Source organism: Trichechus manatus, unplaced genomic scaffold, assembly GCF_000243295.1.
Source record: "Trichechus manatus latirostris isolate Lorelei unplaced genomic scaffold, TriManLat1.0 scaffold00031, whole genome shotgun sequence".
Taxonomy (NCBI): domain Eukaryota; kingdom Metazoa; phylum Chordata; class Mammalia; order Sirenia; family Trichechidae; genus Trichechus; species Trichechus manatus.
In genome coordinates this window covers 9,581,538-9,593,364 of record NW_004443967.1, presented here as the reverse complement: position 1 = coordinate 9,593,364, position 11,827 = coordinate 9,581,538, and the positions used below count along the sequence as shown (strand labels likewise).

Sequence of the window (11,827 nt, the reverse complement as noted above, 5' to 3'; positions counted from 1 at the left end):
CAGAAGGATGGGACAAATCATTAAACCTGAGGTTATTAAACCTCCCGAAGCCCAGTACGGGACAAAGATGTGGCAGTCTGCTTCCGTAAAGATTATAGCCTAGGAAACCCTATGGGACAGTCTACTTTGTCCTATAGGGTCGCTATAAGTCGGAATTGACTTGATGGCAACAGGTAAGCCTTAGTATCCCCATCTGTGAAATGGGGGTGATGAATTAAAAACCGTACCTGCCTCAAAGGATTGTGTGAAAATTAAGTAAGATACTGCATTCGACGTAGAGCTTGGCCCATAGCAAGTTCTCAGTACATGTTGGCTGTTTCCATCAGTAATAACAACCCAAAGGGCAAAGGTCACCCATAACTTCTATCTGCTGTCTTTCCCTCTGCTTTCTCCCATTCCTTGCTCCACAAGTACAGAATCCATCTATTCCAATAGCCCTTTCTTTCTCCATGAAACCTTTCTTGGTCTCTCTTCTAAACTCTCACAGCACTTTACCTGGCCTTTTCTCTCATGAATATAACAAACACAGCACTTACTATGTGCCGAGTACTGTACTTTTAAAATAGTAACTCACTTATTGCTCACAACTCCATAGGGGAGGTATTACTATCATTCCCATTTGACAAGTGAGAAAACTGGGGCAGAGAGTCAAGTTTTAAAAAGTGAATCAGTTTAAAGAAAATCATAAATAATATGCAGGTGGTACACAGACTTCAGACACTAAGTTGGTAATGGAATGACTGGTGTTTGGAAAATATCAATTTAGAGATCCCAATTTGTCACATTTACCAGTTGTAAGGCCGTCATGGGGTTTTAACTATGTTTGATGAGCTTGCTTTAAAGTATCACGCTCTCCACTGAGCACTTCATTTATCAACTGACTGAAACTACATTAATAATTTATTCAATTTAATGAAGAAGCCAGAGGCTCTACTAGAGGCCTAAATAGGTAAGAGGTCCTTTCACAGAGATGGTAGAGACACTGTTGTTAGGTGCTGTCAAGTCGGTTCTGACTCACAGTGACCCTATGTACAACAAAACGAAACACTGCCCAGTCCTGCATCACCCTCACAATCGTTGCTATGTTTGAGCCCCCTGTTGTAGCCACTGTGTCAATCCATCTCGTTGAGGGTCTTCCTCTTTTCCAATGACCCTCTACGTTACCAAGCATGATATCCTTCTCCAGGGACTAGTCTCTCCTGATAACATGTACGTGAGACAAAGTCTTGCCATCCTTGCTTTCAAGGAGCACTTTGGCTGTACTTCTTCCAAGACAGATTTGTTCATTCTTTTGGCGGTCCATGGTATATTCAATATTCTTTGCCAACACCATAATTCAGAGACATCAGTTCTTCTTCAGTCTTCCTTATTCATTGTTCAGCTTTCCCATGCATATGAGGAAATTGAAAATACCATGGCTTGGGTCCGGTGCACCTTAGTCCTCAGAGTAGCATGTTTGCTTTTTAACACTTTAAAGAGGTCTTTTGCAACAGATTTGCCCAATGCATTCGTAGAAATTCATTGATTCCGACTCATGGTGACCCCGTGTCCCAGTGTAGAACTGCTGCATAGAGTTTTATTGGCTGTAATCTTTATAAAAGCAGATCGCCAGGCCTTTCTTCTGTCGTGCTGCTGGGAGGCTTCCAACCACCACTACTTAGGTAAGCAGTCTAGCGCAAACTGCAGGCTGCTTGTGTCACCCAGGGATTTCTAATCCACACCAGGTGAATTAAAAAAAATCAGTAGCAAATATGGCAATATCTAGCTCCCCACCTGGGTTATTTCTTTTTAGGTCGGGGCGACAAATAAGAAGACAAAGTGTAGCCTTCCCAAGCATTCAACTCAGAAGCCATAGCGGGAATTTTCCCCCTCCTTAAGGAGTGGAGGGACCCGGCAGGACGATCCCGAAAAGGCGGGAAGCCCGCGGCTCTCCAGGCCCGGCCCCCCTTCCTCTCCGGCAGAGACCAAGCCCCCGATAAGCCCCTCCCACCTCCGCAGGCCCCGCCCCCTCTTCTTCTGGGCCCGACACGCGACTGCAGCGCGCACTGAAGATGGCGGCGGCTGCTGGAAAGTTACTCCGGGCCTCGGTGAGTGGCTGCCGGCTGGGTACAAGCGCGGAGACACCGCGATGGCTTTGGGGACGTGCATTCCAGGCGGGACCCCGCCCTTCTGCAGCCTGGGGGACATTCGCCCTTCTTGGAGGGGTCAGCGGGTAACGGACCCGGAGGCCTACTGGGGAAGGCTTCCTGCGCCTGCGCAGAGCCGGTCTGCCCGCATACCGCAATCCCTCCTCGCGATCTGTTCCCCAGTCTCTCCTTGGTCGGAGTCGCTGATCGCCAGTCCTCTCTCCGCCTAAGCACTGGTCCTGGAGGCAGGCGTCCTAGCTCCTGGTCCCAGTTCTGTAGCTGACTGTGACCTTGGACAAGTGACTTCGGCTTTCTGAACCTCAGTTTACTTGCCTCATCTGTAAAATGGAGAGAATGATGCCTACATTATGGGGTTGTTGTGAGCATCCACATAAATGGGTGCAAGCGTGCAAAGTGCTAAAGTAACAAAAGGCACTGTTATCCTCCACCCCCCAGGTCGGCCTCAGCTGTTGTTTCTCTGCTTTTCTGGGGCAAAGCCTGAAGCCCTTCTGCTCCCCCGCCCCCTTTCATGATAGGATTCAGCGCAGGCACCTTCTCCTTCCTGAGTCATGCTGGATATTACGGTTGAGCAAACATTTCACTTGAGCCTTGTCCAGACTTTTCCAAAGGCTGAACTTTGCTCTATTTGCTTGTGTGTGGGGCTAGAAGGGCCTTGCCTTTTCTAAGAAAAGCTGAGATGGTAGAACATGCTCAGCCGATAGTGCTAGTTAAGGGGTTAAATAAATACACAGGGCCTGCTAAGCCCCTCTGGTTTTTGAATTCTGTGTTGTTTTTGAGAGCGTGGAGTTTTTGATTCTTGAGTCCTTATGTTCTTGTATTCCCCCTCTGCCATGCATTCTTGAAGGAGAAGGAAGCCAGAGAGAATAGTAAGAACACGGAGACTCAGTTGATACTCGGCGTATTGAGTTGGGTATTTTGTTCACAGGGACAAGGACAGCTGAGGCCACCATAGGCGGAGTGGGCCTTCAGCTGCCATTCCAGAAACATTTCATAATATAAAGTGGTTCTCTTCCCAGGTTGCCTGCCATATGAGTGCCATTCCTTGGGGCGTTTCTGCCTCTGCAGCCCTTAGGCCTGCTGCTTCTGGAAGAAAGTGCTTGACAAATGCGTTGTGGTCTGGTTCTCATCCAGCAAAACGTGCCTTCAGTACCAGTAAGTGTTATCATGACTTGGTTGGACCCAGGTCAAGGAAACATGAATCATCTCTGGACCAAGGGCTCTGAACCCTGGCTACGCATTACATCCACATGGGGATCTTTTAAAATACATCAGCTTTCCAGTCCCACCTCAGACAGATCAGTCTCTGGGGGTTAGACCAGGACATGCGTTTTTTTAAAAAGTTCCCTGGGTGATTCTAACGCGCAGTGTACTTATCTGTCACGTTTCCTTGTTGGTTCCCAGAGTTTTTTTAGTCCTCTGTGTATGAAGGGGAGCCCTGGTGTCGCAGTGGTTAAGAGCTCAGCTGTTAACTAACCAAAAGGTGGGCTCCTTGGAAGCCCTATGGGGCAGTTCTGCTCTGTCCTGTAGGGTCGCTATGAGTTAAAATCGACTCACCAGCGGTGGGTTTGGTTTGGTTTGGTTTGGTTTGTATGAAGGAGTCCTCGTGGTGCAGTAGCTAAGTGCTTGGCTGCTAACTGAAAGGTTGGTGATTCAAACCTACCCGGAGGCTCCACGGGAGAAAAGACCTGGCAGTCTGCTCCTGTAAAGATTACAGCCTAGAAACCCCTATGGGGCGGTTCTACTCTGTCACATGGGGTTGGTCGCTATGAGTCAAAATCGACTGAACAGCTCCTATCAACAACAATGTGTTGAGGGACCTGAGAGGAAAAACTCAGATGCCCTTTGGGCCTGACGAATGTGAAGGGGTATCCGATAACTGGGTGTGGTGCGCGGCCAGGGGAACCGAGAGCAGCTCCTCTAGAGAGGGTCAGTCACAGTCAACCCTGTCTGCTGGCTGCAGTTGGCCTTTGGAATCAGACCATTCCAGTGGAATCCGCCTTGTTGTGAGAGGAACATAGCTGTTTCTTGAGATTTACAGTGCATTCTGTAGGATCTGGGCTTTGCTAAGATCAGCCTCAGATAATGAGTAGTATTTGAAAATACCTCCTTTAGATTTTTCCTGCCTTGGAAAAAGCATGTATTTAAAATATAATAGTTTAGGGAATGTACTTTAGCAAAGCCTTTGTTTATGGGTGCTAAAAATGTTCCCAGTTTTACAACTCGAGCTTTAAAGGATTTCTAGTCATGATGTGATCCCACAGGTTTAAAACCCCTGCCCAACAGCTACTCCTGTTCTATTCAGGGAGCCCCACACTGAAGCCTAGGCACTCTTGACTCTTGGTCTCCTTTGTCCCCCATTCGCAGGCAGACACAAGTTCTCTCCAGTTTGAGCGCATCTCTTGCATCCATCCCTTTCTTTCATCTTCCTTTGCCATACCCCTCCCCTCAATACCCGTCACACAGATAACTGAAATCACCTCCTCACGTCAGTCTCTCCTCCTCCTGGTCCTCTTACCTGTTTGCCAGACTAATCTTCTTCCTAAACACAGCTGTCTCATCTTGGGTCTCCAGTGACTCGCTTCTGTCTCCTTTAGTGACCTTCACAGCTTGCCCTTCAACCCTTCTTGCTTGTTTTGTCTCCCACTGATGTGCCTTCCCCACACGTGCGCTCTATGCTCTGATCAGACTCTGTTATGGTCCATTGCTTCCAACATGCCCTGTTCCTTTCTCCCTTCATGCCATTTCCCCCATCCTTCTGGACTTTGCAAATCTGCCCCACATTTAGACTATATCCCCAGTCTCACGTCTTCCTTAATTCCATCTCTACTGTGTTCTACCTTGCTCTTTTTAGCTTCCATAGTACTTTGAATTGAATTTGTGTACATTCTAGAACTATGGAAGGAAAAAAATTACTATTTGAAGATGTGCAGTTGAGCTGAACCTTTTAATTGATTTGTGGTGGTGTTGTGTGTTGTTAATTCTGATTCATAGCAACCCTGTAGGTCAGAGTAGAACTGCCCCATAGGGTTTCCTAGGCTGTAATCTTTATGGGAGCAGATTGCCAGGTCTTTTCGCCCACGGAGCTACTGGGTGGGTTCAAACCGCAGATCATTTGGTTAGCAGCCAAGCAATTAACCATTGCATTACCAGGGCTCCTTAAATTGATAAACATGTTGTTGTTGTTAGGTGCCTTCAAGTCAGTTCCTACTCAGAGTGACCCCAAGTACAACAGAACAAAACACTGCCCGGTCCTGTGCCATCCTCACAATCATTGCTGTGTTTGAGCCGATTGTTGCTGCTGCTGTGTCAGTCCATCTCGTTTAGGGTCATCCTCTTTTTCACTGACCCTCTACTTTAGCAAACAAGATGTCCTTCTCCAAGGACAGGTCCCTCCTGATAACATGTCCACAGTACATGAGACAAAGCTATCCTCACTTCTGAGGAGCATTCTGGCTGTACTTCTTCCGAGACAGATTTGTTCATTCTTCTGGCAGTCCATGAAATATTCAGTATTCTTCACCAACACCATAATTCAAAGGCATCGGTTCTTCAAATCTGTCTTGGAAGAAGTATAGCCAGAATGCTCCTTAGAAGCGAGGATAGCAAGACTTCGTTTCTTGTACTTTGAATGTGTCTTGGTGTCTTAGTTATCTAGTGCTGCTATAACAGAAATAACACAAATGAGTGCCTTTAACAAAGAGAAATTTATTCTCTCACAGTCTAGGAGGGTACAAGTATGAATTCAGGGTGCCAGCTCCAGGGGAAGCCTCTCGGTCTCTCTGTTGGCCCTGGGGGAGGGTCCTTGTCATCAGTCTTCCCCTGCTCTAGGAGCTTCTCAGCACAGGGACTCCGGGTGCAAAGGATGCATGCTCCTGGCTATACTTTCTTGGTGGTATGAAGTCCCCATGTCTCTCTGCTCACTTCTCTCTTTTACATCTCAAAAGAGATTGATTTAAGTTACAACCTAACCTTGTAGATTGAATCGTCATTAACATAACTGCCGCTAATCCCACCTCATTAACATCATAGAGGTAGGATTTACAACCCGTAGGAAAATCACATCAGATGACAAAATGGTGGACAGTCATACAGTACTGGGGATCAGGGCCCAGCCAAGTTGACACGCATTTCGGGGGAACACAGTTCAATCCATGACGCTTGGTAGAGGGTCAGCAAAAGAGAGGAAGACCGTCAATGAGATGGATTGACAGTGGCTGCAACAGTGGGCTCAAATATAGCAATGATTGTGAGGATGGTGCAGGACCAGGCAGTGTTTCGTTCTGTTGTACACGGGGTCGCTATGAGGCGGGACTGGCCCGATGGCACCTGACAACAAATCCTAAATTATGCATTCTGAGTGGTTTGAGTAAAATCAGGTAGGTGCTTGATCCAGCAAATGGTGATCTGTATACATACATGGTTTTTGCAGGTTCCTCATACCTTGCTCCTGCTGTCACCCAGCATGCACCCTATTTTAAGGGCACAGCCGTTGTCCACGGAGAGTTCAAAGAACTAAGCCTGGATGACTTTAAGGGGAAATACCTGGTGCTTTTCTTCTATCCCTTGGATTTGTAAGTGTCATTTCTATCGTGCTTTAATGTCCTTCTGCGAGTGAGCAGAGATCCCTGCTTCCCTGGGAAATGGCCTGTCTCTGGTGACCCTTCATGTGAAGGGGAGCATTTGTCTGACCCGTTATCACTGACGGCCTTGTCGGATACAGCTTGCCTTGTAGCTTATTTACAAGCGATAAACTTAGGGGGTGGAGCGGCATCCCTTTTACTGATTGGGTTTGAATATGGCTGTATTTTATGTGGTTCCCCTAGACCAGCCTGTAAGAAGTTTTCACTGGTCTGGGGGAAAATGAAGAAGCCTAGTGGCTCAGTAGTTAAAGCGCTCGGCTGCTAACTGAAAAGTTAACAGATCGAACCCACCAGCTGCTTGGAGGGAGAAAGATGTAGCAGTCTGCTTCCATAAAGATTTACAGCTTAGAAACCCTATGGGGCAGTTCTGCTCTGTCCTCTAGGGTCGCTATGAGTCAAAATCGACTTGACGGCGGTGGGTTTGGGTTTTTTTGGTTGGGGAAGAAACGAGAAAAGTAACAATAATAAAATTAGTTTTTTCGACGAAGCTAAATTTGTGTAAATAGAATTTTACTTTAGTCTTAGAACATGCCCTCCCCCCCCCTCGTTTTTTGGTAAGATTTCTTAAATAAAAAGGTAATAGATAAGGATGGTTTTTCTCAGCTTAAAGCTAGAGTGTCGCTGAGACAGGGAGGCCTGTGAGGATGGTGAACGGTCTTGTCTTTTTTCACCTTTAAGTGAACTGAACTGGTTTTTAGATTACTTTTTGTTCATACCTTAAACCATAGTTTTTAATCCTCTGATGAGAATTTCTGCCCTTTTTTCCTAGCACCTTCGTGTGTCCTACGGAAATCGTTGCTTTTAGTGACAAAGCCAATGAATTTCATGATGTGAACTGTGAAGTAGTTGCTGTTTCGGTGGATTCCCACTTTAGCCATCTTGCCTGGATAAATACTCCAAGGAAGGTATAACATCGTCCACCCCGCCTTTGCACGTCTGATCTTGAAAACGGAAAAGATCCCGTGACAGACTAACGTAGAAGTTGTTAACGCAGGGCTAGTCTGTAATGGGCTATTTGTAGGTTCTTACTACTCATGACACATGCTGCTGAAGCTCCGTCTTGACGTGGCTGAGGGGGGTCAGGAGCGCACCGCCTGTGTGTCCTCCCGCCTCCACAGGCAGTGTCTCCGGCCCACGTAGCCACAGAGAGCAGATAAGGCAGGGCAGGGAGGAGCTGTGGTCCGTTGCCACCCTCTCCCCTAAACTCAGGATTCCATGTCTTCACGGACTATGGGATGGTGCTGAGGTTCTCTGGTTTCTCTGTTCTGCGTGGTCAGTATTCTTCCCTAAAAACTTGCTTGGGCGACTCAATATTTCTAGCTATGCTGCTGGACCGTCAGTATCTCATTACTCAAAGGGTTTTGGTGTTACTCTTCCATTTTTATGTTTTAGAAATTAGTCTTCAACTGAAAGGATGCTATAAGAATTGGAAAGAGAAAGGTCTGTAGTATTAGCTGGGTTCAAATCCTGCCTCTGCCACTCTCTGGCTGTGACCTGGGGCAAGTTACTTAACCTTTGTGTGCCTCAGTTTGCTCATCTGTAAAATGGAGATGATAATAGTATCTACTGCTGGATGGTTGCCAGGGTGAAATAAACCAATAAAACAAGCTTAGCACAGTGCCTGGCCCATTGTTTGGGCTGTAAGCTATTATCGTTGTTTTGAGTCTTAAATACTATTACATAGTCAAGGATGTGAAACCACATAGTGTAACAACCAGTCACGTTTGCATTTTTATTAGAACGGCGGTTTGGGCCACATGAACATCCCACTCTTGTCGGATTTAACTAAACAAATTTCCCGGGACTACGGCGTGCTGTTAGAAAACCCTGGTCTTGCACTAAGGTAAGATCCTGTTACTTATGAACTTAAAGTTGTTTTCAATGTTTTAGCATCATCCTGGTTCCTAAGGGATTTATACAGACTTCGGCAAAGCATTAAAAAAATCTTAATTTTAATCTTTGTATAAGCCCTGGTGAAATGCCTCCTCAAGCGTTGCCAGACTTTCAGAAATGGCTGATACGCGTGCCCCTCCACCACCCTGTGTCTCTGTCTCAGGGAGGACCTCTGTGTCTTGTTGGTCACGCTGTTCCCTGACCATCCCAGAGCCACTTCCTTGGGGGGATTCTCCTACCGTGAAGTCATCAGACTGTTTGGAGAAGGGGAGATGGCAGGGTAGGAGGTGGGATCCTGGAATGGCTAAGATCTCGCACAAACCCTGAATCAAACAGACCTAGGTTTGATTTTTTTAACTCTGCTGCTTAATAGCTCTGTGACTTGGGACAAGTTATTTGACCTCCATGAGCCCAGTTCTCCCATTGCTAAAACAGGGATGTACCTCACAGGTTGGTTGTGAGGATTAAATTAGGTGAGGCATCAAAACCTTTTCGCCTAGCTGTTGTTAGAACCCTGTCCCAGAATGTCATTTCTGTCCTCATTCGTTCTGTGGCTAACCCTTTATTCCACTGAGTGTGAAAAGCTTTCAGTTTTCAGCAGCCCCATATTCTAACGCAGCCTTCCTGAGAGGGCTGAGAAATTAGGCCTTAGAGCTGGCTATTCATTGACCCACGAGAGCAGGGATGAAGTGGGAGGAGAGGCCCCAACTGGCTCTGTGGGGACGGACTTCACCCCAGCTCTCCTACCCTTTCTTGGGGCTGACTGTGGCCTTCTCTTCTCTTGGGTTACACCTGGTATTTTAGTGCTGGAAGGCACTTTGGAGTTGGGGCCTTTTTGACTCCAAGGAGATTACCATCTTCCTTTAATAAGCTAAAACCTAGCTCTGACAGACTTGGCCATGGAGGGAGGAAGGAGTGCTGGCCTTTTTCCCCCTAGCGATCCCTTTCCCTGTGGGGTCTCCCTAATTTTGCAACCATGACCGTACCGGTTTCAGTATACCAGGAACGACAAGGGAGAGAGGCTGAGCCTGGTTGGTAAGATAAGGCTTCTTTCTGGAGTCAGTGGGCCCTGCCCTGGCCTAGCTCTGTGTCTGCCTCTGTGCGGTGGATTCCAGCTTGGGTTCTTGCCCCAGGAGCAGGCATCAGGACCTGTCAGGCCTCAAAGCCTGGACCCCCAAATGCTAGGCCAGGGAGGAAGAAGCTCCTTTTTACGTTGTGAATGTTCTCCAACTTGTCTTACCCTGAGTGATTAACACTTAGAATGCCCACACCCTTTTAAGATGGACCTCCTCCTTCTGGTTAAACATACTGGCATACATCACAGTAACACCAACACTTGTACAAAAGGTAAACACAGACCACTGTTATACCGGGTAGACGTCTCATTACATGGCTGCTAAGTGATGAAAAAAGGGGGGGGGTTGGTTTTTTCTTTGGAGTTCTGCTCTGCATAGACTTAGGGCCAGTACATTTTTTCTGCAAAGATTTTCCCATGGGATTTCACCCCATTCACCAAGAATGCACTCATTTAATAAATATTTGTTGAATGTAGATAAAATACAGCTCTGTCGCTTCTCATTTGCCTATAGTTCTTGCCAAGATTTGATACAGCAGCTCCAAGAATGCTTGCCAGATCACTAACAACTAAAGAAGTCTTCACTCTCTAGTTCAGTGACTTGTAGATACTTACGTGACATTCAGGGCACAATTTTTAATTTGTAAATGTGTCATATCATACTGCATGTTTTCCATGGTGGCCCGGTCCAGTCCTGCCTTTGTTAAAGCATTTGTCATTAAGAAGCGACAGTAAGCTTTGTGTCAAAAAAACCAAAAACCAAACCTGTTGAGTCAGTTCCAACTCACAGCTACCCTGTAGGAGAGAGTAGACATGCCTGCCCCTTAGGTTTCCTCGGCTGTAATCTTTATGGAAGCAGACTGCCACATCTTTCTCTCACAGAGAGGCTGGTAGGTTTGGACCTCTGACCTTTCAGTTAGCAGCCAAGCACTTAACCACCAGGGCTCCTAAGCTTTGTGTACAGCAATGAAAATGCCATTATTAAGCATATGATAGAGCTTAATAACTGCTGTATTTATTAAGTAGACTTAAAGACATAAAAGGGTACAAGTGAGTGTTCTGGTGATGTTGAGGTACTAATGAGGCTAAATTCTGATGCAGAGGACTCTTCATCATTGACCCCAATGGAGTCATCAAGCACTTGAGTGTCAATGACCTCCCAGTGGGCCGAAGCGTGGACGAGACCCTCCGCTTGGTGAAGGCATTCCAATTTGTGGAGGCCCATGGAGAAGTCTGTCCGGCAAACTGGACACCTCACTCTCCTACAGTAGGTTTCTTTTCCAGAAGCAGTGGACTTGAGGGTTCCAGGTCCTCGCTGCCTCAAGGGTTGCTGGCCTGGAATATCCCCAAAAGGAGCCCATCCAAAGCCAACCCTTGGTGTAGGGGTGTAGATAGTGTGGGAATGGGTGAAGCCACTGAGGGTGGGGGATGAGGATCAGGGACCAGGCAGGGCTGTTAGTTTGCTTCCAGAAAATGTTAATAGAACTCTTATCCATGTATTTTAAAGGAAACAGACCAATCTTTAAAAAGTTAAATAACTTTCGGTTAAAAATTGGGAGTTTTCATTTACTTTTGAGACTATTATAAAGTCAGCAGTAACCCAGTTTAATGTTTTTTCTGTTTTTAGATCAAGCCAAGCCCAACTGCTTCCAAAGAATACTTTGAGAAAATAAATCAGTAGGTCATCCCACGTGCACCTGTAGCTTCTTACACCAGAGAAGAACCACAGGTTGGAGCCCCGTGTTAGTATTTCAAAGATGATTGTTTATAGAAGGCAAAAAAAAAAGAAAATTATGCTTGTATTCATAACTATTACTCTTAATGTTTTGTTTTTGTAACATTGTCTATAAGACTTTTTAAGCTTGGCTAGTCGCTAATGTCAGGAGTCTTTTACTTGTAACATCCTGATGGCTAGTTAGAATGTCTTATTTCACCTCCTTCTTGAATCATGTCTTTGATGGGAAAAAGAAACACTCTTTCTTCACCTTCCTTGAACCCTTGAGTATACTAAAGTAGTACAACAGATATTTAAAGCTTCTAATCAAGGTCCTGAAATTGTCTTCCTGAATTTC

General features: G+C 46.2%; 1 protein-coding gene across 2 annotated transcripts; it reads left to right on the top strand.

The window, feature by feature from the left end:
* The first annotated feature begins 2,022 nt into the window (after positions 1 to 2,022).
* On the top strand, positions 2,023 to 11,559 carry PRDX3 (peroxiredoxin 3). Of its 2 annotated transcripts, XM_004374890.2 has the most exons (7): positions 2,023 to 2,087; positions 3,164 to 3,299; positions 6,577 to 6,718; positions 7,557 to 7,692; positions 8,527 to 8,630; positions 10,857 to 11,022; positions 11,383 to 11,559. In XM_004374890.2, exons 1-7 carry the CDS (start codon positions 2,052 to 2,054, stop codon positions 11,434 to 11,436), a joined length of 774 nt encoding a protein of 257 aa, XP_004374947.1. In that variant the 5' UTR covers positions 2,023 to 2,051; the 3' UTR covers positions 11,437 to 11,559. The 2 variants fall into 2 exon arrangements, with proteins under 2 accessions (XP_004374947.1, XP_012410587.1); XM_012555133.2 differs by lacking the exon at positions 10,857 to 11,022.
* The last annotated feature ends 268 nt before the right edge of the window (positions 11,560 to 11,827 follow it).